The sequence below is a fragment of the Canis lupus genome, chromosome 25, assembly GCF_048164855.1.
Source record: "Canis lupus baileyi chromosome 25, mCanLup2.hap1, whole genome shotgun sequence".
Taxonomy (NCBI): Eukaryota; Metazoa; Chordata; class Mammalia; order Carnivora; family Canidae; genus Canis; species Canis lupus.
Genome location: NC_132862.1, coordinates 6,177,969 through 6,202,420, shown reverse-complemented (window position 1 = coordinate 6,202,420; position 24,452 = coordinate 6,177,969). Strand labels below are relative to the sequence as shown.

The 24,452-nt window shown below is 38.5% G+C and overlaps 1 protein-coding gene and 1 pseudogene across 1 annotated transcript; both read left to right on the top strand.

Annotated features, from left to right (window-relative positions):
* Positions 1-17,172: 17,172 nt before the first annotated feature.
* Positions 17,173-18,647, top strand: LOC140616807 (olfactory receptor 8S1-like; annotated as a pseudogene).
* Positions 18,648-22,064: 3,417 nt separating this feature from the next.
* Positions 22,065-23,495, top strand: LOC140616806 (olfactory receptor 8S1-like). Its single transcript, XM_072797554.1, has one exon. It carries the CDS (start codon positions 22,077-22,079, stop codon positions 23,013-23,015), a length of 939 nt encoding a protein of 312 aa, XP_072653655.1. The 5' UTR covers positions 22,065-22,076; the 3' UTR covers positions 23,016-23,495.
* The last annotated feature ends 957 nt before the right edge of the window (positions 23,496-24,452 follow it).

Here is a 24,452-nt window from a genome sequence, read left to right as displayed (position 1 = left end):
TTAAAGCAGCAAGAGACAAGAAATCCCTGACTTTTATGGGGAGGAGTATTAGGGTAACAGCAGACCTCTCCACAGAGACCTGGCAGGCCAGAAAGGGCTGGCAGGATATATTCAGGGTCCTAAATGAAAAGAACATGCAACCAAGAATACTTTATCCAGCAAGGCTCTCATTCAAAATGGAAGGAGAGATAAAGAGCTTCCAAGACAGGCAGCAACTAAAAGAATATGTGACCTCCAAACCAGCTCTGCAAGAAATTTTAAGGGGGCCTCTTAAAATTCCCCTTTAAGAAGAAGTTCAGTGGAACAGTCCACAAAAACAAAGACTGAATAGATATCATGATGACACTAAACTCATATCTCTCAATAGTAACTCTGAATGTGAACGGGCTTAATGACCCCATCAAAAGGCGCAGGGTTTCAGACTGGATAAAAAAGCAGGACCCATCTATTTGCTGTCTACAAGAGACTCATTTTAGACAGAAGGACACCTACAGCCTGAAAATAAAAGGTTGGAGAACCATTTACCATTCGAATGGTCCTCAAAAGAAAGCAGGGGTAGCCATCCTTATATCAGATAAACTAAAATTTACCCCAAAGACTGTAGTGAGAGATGAAGAGGGACACTATATCATACTTAAAGGATCTATTCAACAAGAGGACTTAACAATCCTCAATATATATGCTCCGAATGTGGGAGCTGCCAAATATATAAATCAATTATTAACCAAAGTGAAGAAATACTTAGATAATAATACACTTATACTTGGTGACTTCAATCTAGCTCTTTCTATACTTGATAGGTCTTCTAAGCAAAACATCTCCAAAGAAACGAGAGCTTTAAATGATACACTGGACCAGATGGATTTCACAGATATCTACAGAACTTTACATCCAAACTCAAATGAATACACATTCTTCTCAAGCGCACATGGAACTTTCTCCAGAATAGACCACATATTGGGTCACAAATCGGGTCTGAACCGATACCAAAAGATTGGGATTGTCCCCTGCATATTCTCGGACCATAACGCCTTGAAATTAGAACTAAATCACAACAAGAAGTTTGGAAGGACCTCAAACACATGGAGGTTAAGGACCATCCTGCTAAAAGATAAAAGGGTCAACCAGGAAATTAAGGAAGAATTAAAAAGATTCATGGAAACTAATGAGAATGAAGATACAACCGTTCAAAATCTTTGGGATGCAGCAAAAGCAGTCCTAAGGGGGAAATACATCGCAATACAAGCATCCATTCAAAAACTGGAAAGAACTCAAATACAAAAGCTAACCTTACACATAAAGGAGCTAGAGAAAAAACAGCAAATAGATCCTACACCCAAGAGAAGAAGGGAGCTAATAAAGATTCGAGCAGAACTCAACGAAATCGAGACCAGAAGAACTGTGGAACAGATCAACAGAACCAGGAGTTGGTTCTTTGAAAGAATTAATAAGATAGATAAACCATTAGCCAGCCTTATTAAAAAGAAGAGAGAGAAGACTCAAATTAATAAAATCATGAATGAGAAAGGAGAGATCACTACCAACACCAAGGAAATACAAACGATTTTAAAAACATATTATGAACAGCTATACGCCAATAAATTAGGCAATCTAGAAGAAATGGACGCATTCCTGGAAAGCCACAAACTACCAAAACTGGAACAGGAAGAAATAGAAAACCTGAACAGGCCAATAACCAGGGAGGAAATTGAAGCAGTCATCAAAAACCTCCCAAGACACAAGAGTCCAGGGCCAGATGGCTTCCCAGGAGAATTTTATCAAACGTTTAAAGAAGAAATCATACCTATTCTCCTAAAGCTGTTTGGAAAGATAGAAAGAGATGGAGTACTTCCAAATTCGTTCTATGAAGCCAGCATCACCTTAATTCCAAAGCCAGACAAAGACCCCGCCAAAAAGGAGAATTACAGACCAATATCCCTGATGAACATGGATGCAAAAATTCTCAACAAGATACTGGCCAATAGGATCCAACAGTACATTAAGAAAATTATTCACCATGACCAAGTAGGATTTATCCCTGGGACACAAGGCTGGTTCAACACCCGTAAAACAATCAATGTGATTCATCATATCAGCAAGAGAAAAACCAAGAACCATATGATCCTCTCATTGGATGCAGAGAAAGCATTTGACAAAATACAGCATCCATTCCTGATCAAAACTCTTCAGAGTGTAGGGATAGAGGGAACATTCCTCGACATCTTAAAAGCCATCTATGAAAAGCCCACAGCAAATATCATTCTCAATGGGGAAGCACTGGGAGCCTTTCCCCTAAGATCAGGAACAAGACAGGGATGTCCACTCTCACCACTGCTATTCAACATAGTACTGGAAGTCCTAGCCTCAGCAATCAGACAACAAAAAGACATTAAAGGCATTCAAATTGGCAAAGAAGAAGTCAAACTCTCCCTCTTCGCCGATGACATGATACTCTACATAGAAAACCCAAAAGTCTCCACCCCAAGATTGCTAGAACTCATACAGCAATTCGGTAGCGTGGCAGGATACAAGATCAATGCCCAGAAGTCAGTGGCATTTCTATACACTAACAATGAGACTGAAGAAAGAGAAATTAAGGAGTCAATCCCATTTACAATTGCACCCAAAAGCATAAGATACCTAGGAATAAACCTCACCAAAGATGTAAAGGATCTATACCCTCAAAACTATAGAACACTTCTGAAAGAAATTGAGGAAGACACAAAGAGATGGAAAAATATTCCATGCTCATGGATTGGCAGAATTAATATTGTGAAAATGTCAATGTTACCCAGGGCAATATACACGTTTAATGCAATCCCTATCAAAATACCATGGACTTTCTTCAGAGAGTTAGAACAAATTATTTTAAGATTTGTGTGGAATCAGAAAAGACCCCGAATAGCCAGGGGAATTTTAAAAAAGGAAACCATATCTGGGGGCATCACAATGCCAGATTTCAGGTTGTACTACAAAGCTGTGGTCATCAAGACAGTGTGGTACTGGCACAAAAACAGACACATAGATCAGTGGAACAGAATAGAGAATCCAGAAGTGGACCCTGAACTTTATGGGCAACTAATATTCGATAAAGGAGGAAAGACTATCCATTGGAAGAAAGACAGTCTCTTCAATAAATGGTGCTGGGAAAATTGGACATCCACATGCAGAAGAATGAAACTAGACCACTCTCTTTCACCATACACAAAGATAAACTCAAAATGGATGAAAGATCTAAATGTGAGACAAGATTCCATCAAAATCCTAGAGAAGAACACAGGCAACACCCTTTTTGAACTCGGCCATAGTAACTTCTTGCAAGATACATCCACGAAGGCAAAAGAAACAAAAGCAAAAATGAACTATTGGGACTTCATCAAGATAAGAAGCTTTTGCACAGCAAAGGATACAGTCAACAAAACTCAAAGACAACCTACAGAATGGGAGAAGATATTTGCAAATGACATATCAGATAAAGGGCTAGTTTCCAAGATCTATAAAGAACTTATTAAACTCAACACCAAAGAAACAAACAATCCAATCATGAAATGGGCAAAAGACATGAACAGAAATCTCACAGAGGAAGACATAGACATGGCCAACATGCATATGAGAAAATGCTCTGCATCACTTGCCATCAGGGAAATACAAATCAAAACCACAATGAGATACCACCTCACACCAGTGAGAATGGGAAAAATTAACAAGGCAGGAAACAACAAATGTTGGAGAGGATGTGGAGAAAAGGGAACCCTCTTACACTGTTGGTGGGAATGTGAACTGGTGCAGCCACTGTGGAAAACTGTGTGGAGGTTCCTCAAACAGTTAAAAATATATCTGCCCTACGACCCAGCAATTGCACTGTTGGGGATTTACCCCAAAGATACAAATGCAATGAAACGCTGGGACACCTGCACCCCGATGTTTCTAGCAGCAATGGCCACGATAGCCAAACTGTGGAAGGAGCCTCGGTGTCCAACGAAAGATGAATGGATAAAGAAGATGTGGTTTATGTATACAATGGAATATTACTCAGCTATTAGAAATGACAAATACCCACCATTTGCTTCAACGTGGATGGAACTGGAGGGTATTATGCTGAGTGAAGTAAGTCAGTCGGAGAAGGACAAACATTATATGTTCTCATTCATTTGGGGAATATAAATAATAGTGAAAGGGAAAATAAGGGAAGGGAGAAGAAATGTGTGGGAAATATCAGAAAGGGAGACAGAACATAAAGACTGCTAACTCTGGGAAACGAACTAGGGGTGGTAGAAGGGGAGGAGGGCGGGGGGTGGGAGTGAATGGGTGACGGGCACTGGGTGTTATTCTGTATGTTAGTAAATTGAACACCAATAAAAAATAAAAAATAAAAAAAAATAAAAAAAAAAAAAATAAAAAATAAATAAATAAATAAAAAAAAAAAAAAAAAAAAAAAAAAAGAAAAAGAAGAAGTTATATACCCACACACGGTGGAATATTACTCGGCCATTAAAAAAGAATGAAATCCAAAAAAAAATTTAAAAAAAGAATGAAACCTTGCCATTTGCAACTATGTGGGCGGAACTAGAGGGTTTTATGCTAAGCAAAATAAGTCAATCAGAGAAAGACAATTATAGGATTTCTCTCATATGTGGAATTTAATGAACAGATGAACATAGGGGAAGGGAGGAAAAAATAAAAACAGAGAGAGAGGCAAATCATAAGACTTTCTTAACTATGGCAAACAAAAAGGGTTGCTAGAGAGGAGGTGGGTGGGTGGATGGGGTAACTGGTGATAAGCATTAAGGAAGGCATTTGTTAGAATGAGAGGGTGTTAATATGCAACTGATGAATCCCTAAATTCTACCACTGAAACTAATAATACACTGTATGTTAACTAACTTGAATTTAAATAAATTTTTAAGCCATATGGTTAAAATGAAAAGAAATTTTTTTTTCTTAATAAAGAATCCTGGGTAAAGGTGCCATATCAATTAGCATAGCCTAATCTAACATTCTCCCTCCCTCCCTGGTCCTGTATCATCAGTGTCTACTTTCATGTATATTTGCAAAACCATGCCATTCCCTTTGACTGTAAGCCCTCTTCTTTCATATTTTACTCTATAATGCCCCACTCCCCAAGCTGAAATCATTGTGGGATTTGAGTACATTTGTAGATTTAGAAACAATGAGGAGTTTTGAAGTTGGGTTGTAAGGATAATTGATATCCGTTTGTAAACTGTGGTAGTTAATGTGTTAGTAAAACTACAGAATTCTCTCTGGTTAGTTGAAGCAGAAATGAAATCTATTAACATTCATTAGCCAGTTCATAGAAGCTGGCACTTGACTGGAAAAATCAGGTTAAGACAGTTAAGCTTCCAAAACAACTTTTAGGACTAATCTGCAACTCTACCCTCATCAAAAAGCAGTCATCCCAACTGCCATTCCCACAACTTTGCCTCTCCTGCCAGCACCGTTTAGTTTAGTTTTCTCTTGCTGTAAGATATATTACCACAAACTTAGCTGCTTAACACAATACACATTTATTGTACCACACTGTATAAGTCTCAATTTCTGTTGGTCAAAAGTGAAGTCACAATTGAGCTGGTCCTCTGCTGCCCTTGTGATGTTGGCCAGGCTGCCTCCTCATCTGGAGGTTACTGGATGAGATTCCTCTTCCAAGCTCACTCAAATTTTCAGGAGGAGGAGGATGGAGGGCCCTGACTTTTTAGTCACTGGTAGCTACTCTCAGCTTCTTTGGCTGCACTCAGCTTTTGGAGACCTGCCACAACATGACATTTTACTTTCTCAATGTCAGTGGAAGATCATCTCTTTGCACAAAACGGTCAAGCCCCCCTTTTAATGGCTGATTAAGTCAGACTCTCCCAGCATAACCATCCTTTTGATTAATTCAAACTCAGGTAGTTTTGAACCGTTATTACCTCTGCAAAATCTCTTTACTGTGCTTTATAGCATTACCAAATCAGGAAAGTGACACCCCTTACCTTTACCATATTCCAGAAGTCATGTACATTCTGTCTCCACTCAGGGGGAGAAATTATCCAAGGGAATGACTTATTGGGGGTCACCTTACAGTATTTCTGACACACTATCTCTGCTAGAACTTGTACCCAGGTTTCATCATCTTCATTTCTGAATCAAAATGATTGGTCGAAGTTAGATCCCTATCTAGCTTCAAAAGAGGTTAGATAATATAGTTTTTTATATTACAATTTGGGAAGGCAAGACTCAAAAATCATCAAAATTTAGAGAGGATGTTAAAAAATGGTGAGCTGTCAGTAATGACTCATATCTACCACAAATGTAAATTACCTCAAGTGTAGGAGAATTTTCAAATATGTAAATAATAATGCAGTATATAAGTTCAGAGTTAATCATGGCTAGAATATTGCATCCCTGTGCTTATTTCCAGGGGTGCTTGGAGCAAAAGTGCTGACCCTTAACCAAATCTAAAAGGAATATATTAACCCATGATTGGTGTATTTCTGTGCCAAGTTATTTTTTTCAGCCTATGTTTCTTTTTTTTTTTTAGTTTTTAATTCCAGTTAGTTAACATACCCCATTATATTAATTTTAGGTGTATAATATAGTAGTTCAACACTCCCATATATTACCCTATGCTCATCATGAGGAGCACTCCTTAATCCCCATCTGTGCTAAGTTCAGAATATACTAGGGGAACCCTGGGTCAGTTTGTCAGCATTGTTTATGGAAAATATATGGATTAATGGCCTGCAGCACATAGTTTCTGTTATCTTGGTTTCTGTTCTTGAACAGGTCATGCAGCTTGTTTTGGACTGTGTGACCAAAGAGATGTGGAACACCTTTTCTGATTTCTCTGAGACTAAGCTATCACACCTGTATTTTGATGGTGCTTGACTTGAACATAAAGCACATCATGTGTGGTTGAGAAAGGATTTTGGAAGTGCTACCGAAGTAGCCCTCTAGTTTTAGATACTTAGACAATGTGAGAAATGGTTTTCAAATTTTCTTTTGGTTTTAAAATTTTATTGAATATTTTTATTCATCTGTTGTTACACGTTTTCTGTTTTAACTAATTAACATATATTTATTAATTTATTTCCCAATACTAAGTCATCTCTTCAGTCTCTAGAGTAATACTTATTTGGTAAAGTTGGTTTGTAATGGATGGATATAGTTTTTTTATCTAATGGGAAGGGTGGGGTTTTTTGCATATATCTTTTCAAATTTATGTAACTAAAAAGTTTTTGCACAGAAAAGGAAATCGTGATAAACTCAAAATGGATGAAAGATCTAAATGTGAGACAAGATTCCATCAAAATCCTAGAGGAGAACACAACACCCTTTTTGCAACACCCTTTTTGAACTTGGCCACAGTAACTTCTTGCAAGATACATCCATGAAGGCAAGAGAAACAAAAGCAAAAATGAATTATTGGGACTTCATCAAGATAAGAAGCTTTTGCACAGCAAAGGATACAGTCAACAAAACTAAAAGACAACCTACAGAATGGGAGAAGATATTTGCAAATGACATATCAGATAAAGGGCTAGTATCCAAGATCTATAAAGAACTTATTAAACTCAACACCAAAGAAACAAACAATCCAATCATGAAATGGGCAAAAGACTTGAACAGAAATCTCACAGAGGAAGACATAGACATGGCCAACACGCACATGAGGAAATGCTCCACATCACTTGCCATCAGGGAAATACAAATCAAAACCACAATGAGATTCTACCTCACACCAGTGAGAATGGGGAAAATTAACAAGGCAGGAAACCACAAATGGTGGAGAGGATGTGGAGAAAAGGGAACCCTTTTGCTCTGTTGGTGGGAATGTGAACTGGTGCAGCCACTCTGGAAAACTGTGTGGAGGTTCCTCAAAGATTTAAAAATAGATGTGCCCTATGACCCAGTAATTGCACTGCTGGGGATTTACCCCAAAGATACAGATGCAATGAAACGCCGGGACACCTGCACCCCGATGTTTCTAGCAGCAATGTCCACAATAGCCAAACTGTGGAAGGAGCCTCAGTGTCCATCGAAAGATGAATGGATAAAGAAGATGTGGTTTATGTATACAATGGAATATTACTCAGCCATTAGAAATGACAAATACCCAGCATTTGCTTCAACGTGGATGGAACTGGAGGGTATTATGCTGAGTGAAATAAGTCAATCGGAGAAGGACAAACATTATATGGTCTCATTCATTTGGGGAATATAAAAAATATTCCAGGGGGAAAGGAGAAAAAATGAATGGGAAATATCAGAAAAGGAGACAGAACATGAGAGACTCCTAACTCTGGGAAACGAACAAGGGGTGGTGGAAAGGGAGGTGGGTGGGGGTTGGGGGTGAATGGGTGACGGGCACTGAGGGGAGCACTTGACAGGATGAGCACTGGGTGTTATGCTATATGTTGGCAGATTGAAGTCCAATAAAAAAATAATAAATGGATAAATAGGAAATCAACAAAATAAAAAAGCAACCTACAGAATGGGAGAAGGACCCACACAACTCAATACACACACACACACACACACACACACACACACACACACACACACACAAAAAAAAAAACAAATAATCCAGTTAAAAAATGGGCAGTGGACTTGAATAGACATTTTTCCACAGGGGGTATACAGATGCCCAAAAGACAAATGAAAAGATGCTCAGCATCACCAACCATCAGGGAAACAAAAACCGAAACCACAACCACATATCACTTTTTACCTGTCAGGATGGCTAAAATAAAAAATAAAAAAAAAAAGAACTAGAAAAACAAGTGTTTGCAAGAATGTGGAGAAAAAGGAATCTCTGTGCATGGTTGGTGGGAATGTAAGTTGATACAGCCACTATGGAAAATAGTATGGAAGTTCCTCAAAACTTTATAAAAAGAGCTGTCATATGATCAGTAATTCTGATTCTGCTACTGGAGATTTTGTTAAGTAATTTCTACAGCCAACACAGGGCTCAAACTCACCACCCTGAGGAGAGTCCCATGCTCTATTGACTGAGCCAGCCAGGCACTCCCTCCAGTAGTGTTTAGTCTTAGCTATTCGTGGAAGTTATAATTCTAGCTATTTTAATCTTTTATCAGTATTTGCAAGTATGATTTTTTTTAACCTGCCACAGAAGTGCCTTTATGATTTACAGTATTTAGGAAAGAAATAGCACTCTAGAAAAAGAGCATTTCCAAAATAAGATCTTCAGCAAAGGCTGGGATATAGTGGATGAGTTTTAATAAAGTCCAGTTTAAAGTGTTGCTCTCACTGGCAGTTATTTTCAGGTTGTAAGGATGGTTCTCTCTGAGTCTCTCTGTCAGCCATCTTTGGGTGCTAGTGACTGTCTCAGTGAGCTTAGCTCTCTGTCAGCCATCTCACCCTTGGCCAGCTCTTTACCGTCTAGAATTTTATAATTGCCAAGAACTTCCTTTGGGAGTGGCTTACTCCATTTGCAGTCTGGAATTTCACCAGTTGAGACTACAATATTTAGAGTATCATCCATCTCCAGAACATCTTCATCTTCCCAAACTGAAACTCTGTATCTATTAAACACTAACTCCCATTTCCCTTTCCCCAAACCCCTAGAAACCACCATTCTATTTTCTGTCCCTATGAATTTTATTACTCTAGGTGTCTCATGTAAGTGGAATCACATAATAATTGTGTCTGGTTTATTTTACTTAACATAATGTAGCATGTATCAGAATTTCCTTCCTTTTTAAGTCTGAATAATCTTTCATTGTAGGTATAGACCATGTTTTGGTCATCCATTCATCTGTTTGGTTTGGTGGGGTATGGGTTGTTGCCAGCTTTTGGCTGTTGTGAATAATAATGCTGCTTTGAATAGTAACGTACAAGCACTTGTTTGAGTCCTTGCTTTCAATTTTTTCAGGTATAGTCAGGTGGAAGTGCTGGACCACATGGTAATTCTGTGTTTAATTTTTTGAGTAACCATCATACTATGATGGTTACTATCATACATGATTCATACTATCTTCCACTGTGGCTACACTATTTTAGATTTCTACCAGCAACATACAAGGATTTCAATTTCTCCACATCTTCACCAATACTTGTTATTTTCTGTTTTGGGTTTTTGCAGTTGTTTCTGTTGTTATAATAGCTATGTTAATGGGTGTAAAATATTATTTCATTGTGATTTAGACTTGTCTTTTCCATTGATTGTTTTTTGACATTAGATTAATTTTGCATTCCCAAAATGAACTCTCTTCATTATGGTATATTATATTTTAATAAATTGTTTGACTATATTCGCTATATTTTGTTTGCAATCTTTCCATCTATGTTCATAATAATTATTGGACTATTTTCTCGTCACATTTTCATCAGATTTTAGTATCAGAATCATTATTAACTTCATAAAACAAGTTGAGAACTCCTCCTACTATCTCTATTCTCTAAATGAATTTGTGTGTAAAGCTGGTAATATTTCTTCACCAGTGAAGCCATGTGGGCTGGAGTTTGCTTTATGGAAAATTTTGTAATTACATGTTTAATCCATTTAATAGATATTGGAGTATTCAAATCATATTTTCCTCTTAAGTTAGAATTGCTAGGTTGTATTTCTCAAGGAATTTATATATTTAATATAAGTGTTTGCTACTTATATTTTCAAGAGTATTTGGTAAATTTGTGTATGATATCCTTCTGATAACTTTTTAATGCTTTTAAGAATGTAGTAATTCTTCCTTTTCATTTCAGGTATCACTAATTTGCCCCCCGGGGAGGCGGGGTGTCAGTATTACAAGTTTATCACTTAAACTAATCTTTTAAAGAAATCAACTTTGGCTTTGCTTATTTTCTCTGTTCTACATCTGCTTTCTATTTTATGTTTACTGCTCTTGATTATTTTCCTCTTTCCACTTTCTCTGTACATAATTTGCTAGTTTTTTCCAAGCTTCTTGGAGTGCAAGCTTAGAATATTGAATTGAATTTCCAAGCTTCTTGGGGTGCAAGCTTAGAAAATTGAATTCCAAAAAATTGAAAAATTTTTGTTTCTTTTTTTTTAAATATTTTATTTATTTATTCAAGAGAGACACACAGAGAAAAAGAGAGAGAGGCAGAGACACAGGCAGAGGGAGAAGCAAGTTCCATGGAGGGAGCCCGACGTGGGACTCCATCCCAGGTCTCCAGGATCAGGCCCTGGGCTGAAGGCAGCACTAAACCGCTGAGCCACCAGGGCTGCCCAATCTTTTTGTTTCTAATAGGTATATTAAAAGATTTCTCGTCCCTTTTAGCACTTTTGTAGCTGCACCTTACAAATTTTGATATGTTATTTTCATTTTCTTTCAATTCAAAATATTTTCTAATTTCCTTTGCAATGTCTCTTTTTACCTGTGCACATTTAGAAATGTATTTGGAAACTTTTCAATTTATCTTTCTTGTATTGATCTCTAGTTCAATTTCACTATGCCAGAAAGATTCTTTACTTTATTCTAAAACTCTAAAATGTGATTTATTTCAGTAAATTTTTTATTTAATTTTACCTACTCAAATTCTATTGGTTTCTATTTATTTTGTAATACTCTTAGTTGATGTTTAACTCTTCTCCAGCTCAGGTTCCTTTTTGTGTTTGGCCCTTTCTGGTTTTGGATTGAAAACTTTGAGGAAAATTTCACAAACCATTCAGAAATACAGACATACCAATCAGATGTTTGCAAAATATGAAGTATGCACTTCACAATAGGAGAAATAGAATTGTCTAGTAAGTATTCAAAATTTATTCACACTAGTGAATATAAAATAAAATCTAACTTTTAGCCAATAAATGTGCAAGGTAAAGTATACTACTAATGTTTAATATAGATGAAAATCTAACAAAGTAAGTATAATCATATGCTTTATTTTTTATTGTTTTATTTTTATTTGAATTTATTCTATGCAGAATTTACTCCTGGGCCTAAGTTTTTGTTTCTTCAGTTTCAGTTTCTTCTTCTTTTTCTTCTTTGCAACCTCCTTTTCTGGTTTAGGAACAGTCTGCTCTTTTTCAGTAAGAATCATCTCTATGTGGCAAGGTTAATGTATGGGTTAATCCGGCCATGAGCCCTGTTAAGTTCTACGTTGCATCTTGGGGGCTTTGTCCACCTGGATGTGCTCAATGACCAGAGAATCTACATCTAAACCCTTAAGTTCAGCATTACTCTCTGAATTTTTAAGCATGTGCAGTAAAAATTCAGCACTCCTCTTGAGCCGCCAACCCTGTGTCCAGAAGAAGACGAGAAAGGAGAAGGAGGGGGAGGGGAAGGAGAAGGGGGAGGAGGAGGAGAAGAAGAAGAAAGAAAGAAAAGAACAATGTGACTAAACTATATTTGGATTTAATCCACTCTTTACCAAACTTTTATGTACAAATGGAAATATGGTTGAATATATATCCTAATTCAGTAAGGCAGGCACAGGTCTTAAGTCTATATTTCTTTTCTTTTTTTGTATATTTTTTATTAGAGTTTGATTTGCCAACATATAGCATAATACCCAGTGCTCATCCCATCAAGTGCGCCACTCAGTGCCCATCACCCAGTCATCCCATCCCCCCACCCACCTCCCCTTCCACTACCCCTTGTTCATTTCCCAGAATTAGGAGTCTCTCATGTTCTGTCACCCTCTCTGATTTTTCCCACTCATTTTCTCTCCTTTCCCCTTTATTCCCTTTTACTATTTTTTATATTCCCTGAATGAATGAAACCATATGATGATTGTCCTTCTCCGATTGACTTATTTCACTCAGCATAATACCCTCCAGTTCTATCCACATTGAAGCAAATGATGGGTATTCGTCTTTTCTAATGGCTGAGTAATATTCCATTGTATATATACCAGATCTTCTTTATCCATTCATCTTTCGATGGGCACCAAGGCTCCTTCCACAGTTTGGCTATTGTGGACATTGCTGCTATAAACACTGGGGTGCAGGTGTCCTCCCATTTCACTGCATCTGTATCTTTGGGATAAATCCCCAGCAGTGCAATTGCTGGGTCATAGGGTAGTTCTATTTTTAACTCTTTGAGGAACCTTCACACAGTTTTCCAGAGTGGCTGTACCATTTCACATTCCCACCAACAGTGCAAGAGGGTTCCCCTTTCTCCACATTCTCTCCAATATTTGTTGTTTCCTGTCTTGTTAATTTTCACTATTCTCACTGGTGTGAGGTGGTATCTCATTGTGGTTTTGATTTGTATTTCCCTGATGATGGCAAGTGATGCGGAGCATTTTCTCATGTGCTTGTTGGCCATGTGTATGCCTTTGGTGAAATTTCTGTTCATGTCTTTTGCCCATTTCATGATTTGGATTGTTTGTTTCTTGGGTGTTGCGTTTAATAAGTTCTTTCTAGATCTTGGATACTAGCCCTTTATCTGATATATCATTTGCAAATATCTTCTCCCATTCTGTAGGTTGTCTTTTAGTTTTGTTTACTGTTTCTTTTGCTCTGCAGAAGCTTTTTATCTTGATTAAGTCCCAATGATTCATTTTTGCTTTTGTTTCCCTTGCCTTCGTAGATGCATCTTGCAAGAAATTGCTGTGGCGAAGTTCAAAAATCTTTTTTTTTAAGTTTTTATTTATTCTCTCATGAGAGACACACAGAGAGAGAAGTAGAGGCAAAGGCAGAGGGAGAAGCAGGCTTCTCACAGGAAGCCCGACGTGGGACTCGATCCTGGATCACGCCCTGAGCCAAATGCAGACGCTCAACCACTGAGCCACCCAAGTGTCCCCAATAGTCTATATTTCTAACACTCTCCAAATGATGCTAATAATGCTGGTTCATATTTTATTTAGTGCAATATTGTTTCCTAGAGTAGAATTCAGTGATTCATCACTTATATACAACACCCAATGCTCATAACAACACATGCTCTTTTTAATACCCATCACCCATCATTCCAGCCCCCCACTCACCTCCCTCCATCAACCCTCACTTTATTCTCTATCATTAAGAGTTTTTTATGGCTTGTTTACCTCTCTCCTTTTTTTCTTTTCCCCCTTCCCCTATGTTCATCTGTTTACCATCTTAAATTCCACATATGAGTGAAATCATGTGATCTTTGTCTTTCTCTGACTGACTTATTTCACTTAGCATAATAATCTCTAGTTCCATCCATGTTTGTTGTAAATGGCAAGATTTATTTTTTTGATGTCTGAGTAATATTCCATTATATATAATGGAGATACAGATATATAGATATAGATATCACATCTTTTTTTTAAGTAAGCCTCATGGTGGGCATGGAGCCCAATGCAGAGCTCAAAACCATTACCTGAGCCAAGACCAAGATTTGGACACTTAACCAACCGAGCCACTCAGGCACACCAACATCTTCTTTATCCATTCATTCGTTGATGGACATTTGGGCTTTCTCTATAATTCAGCTATTGTAGATAGTGCTGCTATAAACATCAGGGTTCTATATCCCTTTGAATCTGTATTTTTGTATCCTTTGGGTAAATACCTGGTAGTTCAATTGCTGGGTCACAAGGTAGTTCTATTTTTAACTTTTTGAGGAAGCTCCAAACTACTTGCCAGAGTGGCTACCCCAGTTTGCATTCCCACCAAAAGTCAAGAGGGTTGCCCTTTCTCCACATCCTTGCCAACACCTGTTGTTTCTTGTGTTGTTTATTTGAGCCATTCTGACAGATGTGAGGTGGTATCCCATCATGGTTTGGATTTGTATTTCCGGATGATGAGTGATGTTGAGCATCTTTTCTCTTAGCCATTTGTGTGTCTTCTTTGGAAAAATGTCTGTTCATGTCTTCTGCCCATTTCCTGATTATTTGTTTTTTGGGGTGTTGAGTTTCTTGAGTTTGATATGTTCTTTATAGACTTTGGATACTAACCCTTTATCAAATATGTCATTTGCAGATAAACTTGCCTACATTCTTGAGTACAGTTGCTAAAGTTCTTGACTATAAAATTGACTTCAAATTGTGACTATTGGGAATAACAGAGTTGTCATTCCCCTGAGCTTCTTAGCCAGGGAGTTAATGCTCAGGCTGTCTAACCATAGCTGTTCTGAGACTTAGACCAGAAAACTGAATGAGTGGCTGAGACATGTTATAAAGTAACATGTGGAAATTCAAATGAAGAGATGCCTGGATGAGGGCATTTGAATATCATTTGAAAGAAGCAATTGTATTGTGACTATTTCATATTTTTAGTTCATAATCTAGTAATGCATCTAGTTATCAATAGGACTTTATGAATTTAACCATGTTCCAGGATGCATAAACTACCTTTTTGAGTTCATTCATCTTCTTAGAAGCTGGATTTAAATCATACTCCTATAGCCTTCTTGAGCATCAGATTGTTTTATTAGACAGAATTTATAGGTAATCAGGATTTGGGCTCTAGGAAGGGCTTTGCAGCTAGGATCATGGATGAAGAATTGATAAGTATGGGCTCCTGAGTCACCCTTGTTGGAAAATTAAGACTGGGCTAGACCTTGCATTATCATCCACCAAGCAACTCAATATTAGCTAAAACCAGGAATCAGGCTGGGGAACCATGGTGAATCCTAAAAGTTTCCTAAAGGACAGGCAATGTTTGTTTAACTGCACTCTCTGATGTTATAAACTAGATACAGAATCTTAGAAAAAACGTGGAATATAAACACAGGAACATAATCTGGGCGTGAGAATGGGACTTGGAACTTAGACACTGACAAAGTGTTTAAGGATCAAGATCAAAGAGGTACACAACTGTGGTACTGTGGTATATACCGGACTGAATGTTTATAAGCAGCTCTTCTAGACTGGACAAGAAAGGTGAAATCTACATCCTTTGGGGCAGGAGTGAGCAGCAACTGATGATTTCAACTGAACACAGGGCCCTGTCAAGCTCAAGCTGTCACAGAATTGAGAGGATAAGCTCCAATCTTCTTCTCCTTCTCTCTGTCCTACTCTGTCTAGGGGAATTGTTCAGAGAGTGTTGTTCTAGGGAGGGTCTCCTTTTCTAGGTGTTCTTTCAAGCACTAGCATGATTTCCATTCACATACTTTGGTTTCTTCTTTTTCCAGAGTTCTCTGCCCAACTGACATATGCATCTATCCCAGAGAATAATGTAAGTGCAAGTACCAAATTTACACCCAGAGTCCCTAATATTTCCTGTCTCATTTACAGCTGCTCTTCCTTTTGAAAGCAGTCACAATACCCTCCCACTTCTGAGTGAAATTGCCCTTGCAATTGTAAAATGGTTTAACTTTGGAGGGAACAATACCAGAGTGATTTCAAAATGTCAATGTTAAGCCACTTTAGTGATCTTTAGATGATTTTCTTACACCTCCTTTGGGAAACAAGTGCAGTGATTATTACAGCAAAAACTTAATTCCTGATAGCACATCACCTTGTGAGAGTGATTTGCTATCTGACTTCTTCCTACAGTTGTAGCCCATGGTAATGATACTGATAAAAATAATACATGAGCTTTCTGTGTAGGCATGTTTCTAAATACATATATTCTATTTATCATTGCAAAACCTTATAAGGTTGTTACTGTTATGAGCTTACTTTATAGACAGTAAAACTGAGGTACAGAACAATTATGTCACTTGTATAAGGTCTCATAGTTAATAGTGGTGGAGCTGGGATGAACCTGGGCTGATACTCACCTGTGACGACCTATGCTGCTCATTCATACTCTAGGGTACAGCTATAAAGAACTATCCAGTTTCCTAATTCTTGTCCTTTGAGCATACTTTTCTGTATATTTACATGTCTCTTTAGAGAAAACTTACATTTTAAAATCTTGGTTCAAATACCTCAATATTAACTCATTACTGAATCTTCCAAAATTCGTTTTTAGAACTGCCATTGCACCATCACCATGGTTTCTAATTGCTTGTCTTTACATATACATCTCACTGAAACGGGACCTTTAAAACGAGAGAGACCATGCCTTATTCCCCATTACGTTTAAAGTGACTGACAAAAAACTTATAGCCTAGTGTAGAAGCTAAAAATTTATTTTCTGATTAATAGTGATAATATAAGAGAATCAGTCCAATGTGAAATCTAATTAGAAGATAGAAGAAACTTCACTTATCTCAGCTCAGGTTTTGACCTCAGGGTCTTGAGTTCATTCCCCACATAAAATTTTTAAAAATAAGAAAAAGAAAAAACTTCACCGTCATGATTTTTCATATACTTTTTAGGAAAAAGCCTTCATAAATGGGCTTGTGGAACCACAGAACCATCACCCAATTCCTTCTCCTTGGGCTATCTACTGACCCCCCACGCCCAGGCTGCACTCTTTGTGCTGTTCCTGAATATTTACCTGCTGACCATCATGGGGAACCTGCTGCTGCTGATGGTGATCAGAGCTGACTCTCACCTCCACGTGCCCGTGTACTTTTTCCTTGTCATCTCTCTTTCCTGGGCTTTTGTTTATCTTCAGTTACTGTGCCTAAAATGCTGAAAGACCTCCTAGCAGAGATAAAAACCATCTCAGTAAGGGGCTGCCTGGCTCAAGGTTTCTTTGTGTTTATCCCTGCAGGAACTGAGGGCTTTCTACTCTCAGTGATGGCCTATGACCACTTTGCTGACATCCGCCATCCTCTGCTCTATGGACAGATGATAAGGAAACAGCTGTGTGTACAGCTTGTGTGGGTCTCATGGGTCGTGGGTGGTTTGAATACGCTCATCAACATCCTCCGAGCTACCAACTTGGACTTCTGTGAGAGCCATACCACCAGCCACTACAGCTATGAGGTGCCCTCTCTCTTCCCTTTGTCTTGCTCTGATGTCTTCACCAACCTCATAGTGCTGTTCTGCTCCACTCTGCTTCATGGGCTTGGGACTTTCTTCCCAATCATTTCATCCTATGCCTGCATTGTCTCCACCATCCTGAGCATCAGCTCCTCCTCAGGCAGAAGCAAAGCCTTCTCCACCTGCCCCTCTCACCTCATTGTGGTGAGCTTCTTCTATGGATCTGCTTTTCTCAGCTATCTCATGCCAAATTCTGGATACCCCCTAGAGTTGATCTCTATACAGTATGGTGTGGTCATTCCCATGCTGAATCCTCTCATCTACAGCCTGAAGAACAAGGAGGCGAAGGCAGCTGTGAGAAGGAAATTGCAACCTATTTGCCATATTCTAGGTGCAAAAGGAAAGCTAGAGGATAATATGATACCAGCCACACATTGTATGAGCTGACTTTAATAAAAAAAACTTTCTAGGTCTATACTATGTGAGATGTTATAAGTAAGCAGTGCATAGGAAATGAACATAGAAGTATTAGAAAGGTGTTACTTTAGTCTAAATAGAAGGAAACAATGGGTTAAATAACTATCTCAATTCAGAAAATGTGGTCATAAAAGTGTTCATTCATTATTCTCACCACTCCCCAAATATTTACCTTAGTCTTTTTATTAGTAAAATAAATGTAAAAAGTGTCTTCAATCATTAGTAATTGAGTTTAGGAAAAGGCAAAGCCATATTTTACTCTTAAGTGATGGTTCTCGATGATTGAGTAAAAACAGTAATAGACTTCAGCTATGTGGCAGGAAAATAATGAACTTGAGCTGAGTGATTCTTGGATGTAGGTAAAAAAGAACTGAAGATGCTGAAGAAAGTGAGTTTATATACTGAGACAGAGGACAGACTCAAGTAAACCTTCCAAAACCCTATTGTTTCTTGCTATAATCTTTTTATAGAACCCTTAAACATGTATATGTGTGTTCATATATGTGTATATATAATTTCATATATGTATAATTTCTTAGCTACATGTGTGAATGGATGTTATGATCATAACAATAATTAAAAACAAAATACTTTAGAATACATATAGGTTAACAAAGAAAGCAAACTTTCTTTTAGAAAAGTGTTCTTAATTATTCCAAACATCCTTGAATTATGTTTCCTTTGGTTATTTATTTGACAAGTAACAATGGGGGACCAGAACAGTCTACTTTGACTAAAATTCTAATAGCTAATTATAAATAAATAAATAAAAATTTTGATTTTTGTAACAGTCTATTTGTACTTAAGAATATTATAAACTTTTACACAATGCTTCCCTAAATACTCCTAAATGGGAGTATTCAAACTGTAACAGGACCAAGTATAGGCCTCTAGATGCATACCTAAAGGAAATGGATTTGGATAGACAGTTTAAGCAGAGAACTGTGCTTGTTCTATTTAGCCTTTTTACTTCTTTGATAACAAATCACTTTTACACACCAAATTTGAGTAGACTTGATTTTGCCTGAGAAGTCCCAAAGAGAAGACAGAGCTCTTAGATTATCAATTGAAAACTATTCTTCCTGCTTATGGAATCAGGCAAATACCCCTTTGGCCACTCTTTCTATTTTCAACTCCCAACAGACTCAGAAGAGTTTAGAATTAATGATTAAAGGTCATTGCATCACCTCAATGTTCCGAAGGCCACACCTAACTGATCCCCACTCATCTTTATAAAAATCAATGTTGAAAAAAATTTTTACTACTAAGTATGACTTCAGGTTATGACCATAGAATATAAAAGGTGTTGCCCTCACCATGCCTAGCCTGCCAAGGTCAGGGAATCACACCCTCCAGCTGCCTAAACATGGCTGCTCTGTGGACTCATTAAAACCAAACAATGCTTTGTGTAACAGATATGATGTTAGAAACAAGAAAAACTAAGTATGTGAGACTCTGAAAAAAAGAACTTTCCTGTGGCTATATAAATTTATTAGTGTAGATTCAGTAAAGCTTTCTATCATCAATAGGATTTTATAAATTTTGCCAAGACACCAGATGTAGAAATGCTTTCTCCAGGTCATCTTCCTTCTCCCTGAATGAATCTACAGCCAAGTTGGAGAACAGATTGCCCTATTGAACAGGATATACAGGTAACGTGCATTTAGTGTATGGGAAGGATTTTGGGCTGGGTTTATGGCTAAGGAGTTACTAAGTATGGAATCAGAACTTTCCCTTGGCTGACCTCTGGACTTACTGGGAATGGTCAGGACAAGAAACTGGCTGGGCAACCCTAGTAAGTCCTATGAGTGATCCAAGGTCAGACTTTGGGGTATAAGGCCAAAGCTGGAAGTCATTGGTAAATATTCAGTGTTTCGCAAATAGAGCATTGTTGTAATCCTAAAGTAGAGACCTTGAGAAACAGAAGGGACGTGAGCACATCTGGCCATGAAGTTTGAGGTATGAAGACAGAGGACAGTATCTCAGAATGAAACTTACATTAATCTAAATATCTATGGAGCACCTGGGGGGCTTAGCCGGTTAAGTATCTGCCTTCAGCTAAGGTGATGATCCCAGGCTCCTAGGATAGAGCCCTGCATAGGGCTCCTTGCTCATCAGGGAGCCTGCTTCTCCCTCTCCCTCTGCCCCTTCCCCTGCCTGTGCTCTCTTGCTCTTTCTCTCAATTAATTAATTAATTAATTAATTAACGAATATAAAGGATTAGATATTCTACTCCTGTTTTAATTTTTTTTGTAAATTTTTTATTGGAGTTCGATTTGCCAACATATAGCATAACATCCAGTGCTCATCCTGTCAAGTGCCTCCCTCAGTGCCCATCACCCAGTCACCCCAAACCCCCTCCCACATCCACTTCCGCTACCCCTTGTTCATTTCCCAGAGTTAGGAGTCTCTCATGGTCTGTCACCCTCTCTGATATTCCCCACTCTACTCCTGTTTTAAACAGGTCCTTGAGTATGAAGAGAGAAAAGTTAGTGAGTAGAACCTTCCTCCTGAGGGCAGGGAGTAGCAGCTGTGGGTATTTCAAACAGAAGCTAATCCTACAGGATGAATTCCCCCAATTTCTCTTACCTATACTGCCTGGGAGCGAGATTCAGAATGCATATACTGGGCAGAGTCTTCTGTCTGTGTTCTAGCTAGAATAGCCATTCATGTACTCCCTGGCAGGAAACCCTTTAAGACTTTCCTCTTGCTTAGTTTTCTAGAGATTCCAGCCTGTTCTGGGATATACATCCATCCTAGTAATGCTCTTCATGTGGATCCAGGCATCTACACTGAGTTCCAACCACTTTATCTCCCCTGTATCATTGCTTCTGAAGTCCTGCAGCTATGCCTATTAGTGGCAGTTACATGCCCTCCTCTCTGAGTGAAGACACCATAGTAATTGCAAAGTAGAGAAAGACTCACCACCAAAATAATTCTAAACTTCTAATTTGCCTTCCAACAGAGGTGATGTGCAGAGGAGGGAAGACACTGGTAGTGGTTTCAATATGATTTCTTACATATCTCTTTAAAGGCATGTAAAGTAATAACAATGACAGTAACCTCAGCAGCAACAACTATGGCTTTTGACAGTGCTTCACTGATGTGAGAATATATGTGACTTTTCCTAGACTTAAAATCCCAAATAATAGGAATAAAGAGCAGGAGGAGAAGTAATAGAAGTAGGAGTAGCAGTAGTATTAGTAGTTAGAAGAGCTTTATATATAATTTCATATTTAATCCTAAAAACTCTCCGTGGTACTGTTATTATCTGCCTTTAATATGCAAGGACATTAAGATAAAGAGCTGTGTGTATCTTGGGCAAAGTCATAGCTAGTTAGTGATACCTAAGATTTAAACTTAGGTTAATGCAAGAGCCCGAATATTTAGCCACTGCTCTCTGATGTCCACTTATTACCTATGAATCAGTTTTTCAGAACTACCCACATTTTAACTACCCATGGACTGAGCTGATTTTTCTTAGTCCTGAGCCTTTGAGTCCATTTTGATGCAAACTAAATATGTGTCAGAAACACATTTCCAAGAGCAATCATATACTTTTTAAAAATATTTGTCAAATTTGCTCAATGTACTATCATTGACCTTTATTAAATCACAGTTTGAAAAAAAAAATCAGTTTGAGCTCCCATTGCATTAATTACAGGATTATTCTGTCTTCATATCCATGTTCTTCGATGGATAATATTAAGAACAGGGACCATATTTTAATCATCTTTTTGTTTTAAGTGGTTGACACAAAGCCTAAGTCATAATAGAAAGCAAATGATATGAATAGAGAGAACCAATACAATTAAAAAATTCCTTGGGGGAATAATAGACCTTTGGCTCCTATGCCTTTTTGTATTATTTCTAGGGAAAAGCCTTTGTAAATGGACTTGGGGAACCACAGCACCATCACGGAGTTTATCCTCCTTGGGCTCTCTGCTGACCCTCACATCCAGGTTGCACTCTTTGTTCTCTTCCTGGGGATTTACCTCCTGACTGTGATGGGGAACCTGATTATGCTGCTGGTGATCAGGACTGATTCCCACCTCCATACACCCATGTACTTCTTCCTGAGTCACCTCTCTTTTGTTGATATCTGCTTCTCTTCGGTCACTGTGCCCAAGATGCTGGAGAACCTTCTTTCTCAAAAGAAAACCATCTCAGTAGAGTGCTGCCTCACTCAAGTCTTCTTCGTGTTTGTTGCTGCAGGAACTGAAGCCTGTCTGCTCTCAGTGATGGCCTATGACCGCTATGCTGCCATCTGCCACCCACTGCTCTATGGACAGATCATGAATAAACAGCTGTATATGCAGCTTGTATGGGGATCATGGGGACTGAGCTTTCTGGATGCACTCATCAACATCTTTCTAGCTATGAAGATGGTCTTCTGCAAAGCCCAAATCATCCCCCACTACAGCTGTGAAATGCCCTCTCTCCTCTCATTGTCCTGTTCTGATACCTCCAAAAACCTCATTGCCTTGCTCTGCTCCACTCTTCTGCATGGGCTGGGAACCTTCCTTTTGGTCTTCTTATCCTATGCCCGTATTATTGCCACTATCCTGAGCATCAGCTCCACCTCAGGCAGAAGCAAGGCCTTCTCCACCTGCTCCTCACACCTCACTGCAGTGACTCTTTATTATGGCTCAGGTTTGCTCCGCCATCTCATGCCAAATTCAGGATCCCCCCTCGAGTTGATCTTTTCTGTACAGTATACTGTAGTCACTCCTGTGCTGAATCCTCTCATCTACAGCCTGAAGAACAAGGAGGTGAAGGCAGCTCTGACACGAACTATGGAAAAGTATTTGCAACATATCAGGTGCTGAAATGAAAACAAAAGGTAGTAGAGAACTAGAATAAATCTGCATGCAAAAGGACATTTTGTGAGTTTACAATAGTGTGCTCCTGAGTGCTTACAACATCAAATGCTGCAACCTAAATTAGAAGTCCATGAGAGAATGACAGAAAGTAATCATAGGAAGGATAGTTCAGTTCCTTTTCAAGGCAAACAAATTATGAAATAATCACCTTAATCTAGAAAGTTTTGTTATGAACATATTGGTTGATTTTTCTCATTCCAAAACATTCACCTTAGGCTTTCATTTAGTAAAATCATTAGCTTCATCAATCTATCATTTTTTATTGACTTTTGGGAATACACATTTGAGAAGAATGTAGGGCCCTGGATCTATAAGTGAGAAAAGTCATAGGGTAAATGGCAAGAAAGAAGATAAAGAATTACAACTGGATGACCATAGAAGACAGGCATGGAAAGCTGAAAGTTCTTCAGGTCAACAATAAACATATTGAGACAGAGCTCAGACTCATAAAATTTTCAAGAACTTTTCTGTATGTGTGGGGTGGTGGCCAGATCTCCAGTGTGAGAGGCTGCAAGGGGCTCTGGATCTCTAAAAACCTCATTTCTCACATAGTCTTCACTCAGACTTGTATTTTCTACAATTAGCTGAGCTTACCTGTCCATGTTCTTTTTCTTGTAGAGTTGCAGGCTATGAGCTCTAGGCAAATAATCTGGTTTTCTTTTTAAAGATTTTATTTATTTATTCATGAGAGACACAGAGAGTGAGAGGTAGAGACACAGGCAGAGGGAGAAGCAGCCTCCATGCAGGCTCCTAGGATCATGCCCTAGGCCAAAGGCAGGCACTAAACCACTGAGCCACCCAGGGATCCCCTAATCGGGTTTTCATCTCAACACAAGTGAATCCTAAAGCATCCTTGCCTCTCATCTTTCAGCTGTCAATCAACTGGTCACTGCTCATGAGCCAGTGGTTGGTGAGCTTTAAGGCACTACATCACTCCCACATAATTTATTTTTACCTATAAAACATAAATCCAGGGCACATGGATGGCTCAGTGGTTGAGCATCTGCCTTTGGGTCAGGTCATGATCCTGGGGTCCTGGGATCAAGTCCTGCATTACGCTCCCCCAGGGAGACTGCTTCTCTCTCTGCCTGTGTCTCTGCCTCTCTGTGTGTGTCTCTCATTAATAAATAAGTAAAATCTTAAAAAAAAAAAATAAACCCATTTTCACATTGCTTCTGATTTGTTCAATCTATATTTTACTATTATCTAATTCACTGTAGTTAAATAAAAAGGGGCAAAACTAAGTACAAACTATTCATTTAATTCACTTAATATTAGCTTGCACTTTGGGGGCACCTGGGTGGCTCAGTCACTTGAGCGCACCCTACTCTTGATTTCGGCTCAGGTCATGATCTTAGGGCATGAGATCAAACCCTGCATTGG

What these genes read in the sequence shown, in the direction of transcription:
- LOC140616806 (XM_072797554.1), top strand. Translation starts at nt 22,077, where the DNA reads ATGGACTTGGGGAACCACAGCACCATCACGGAGTTTATCCTCCTTGGG.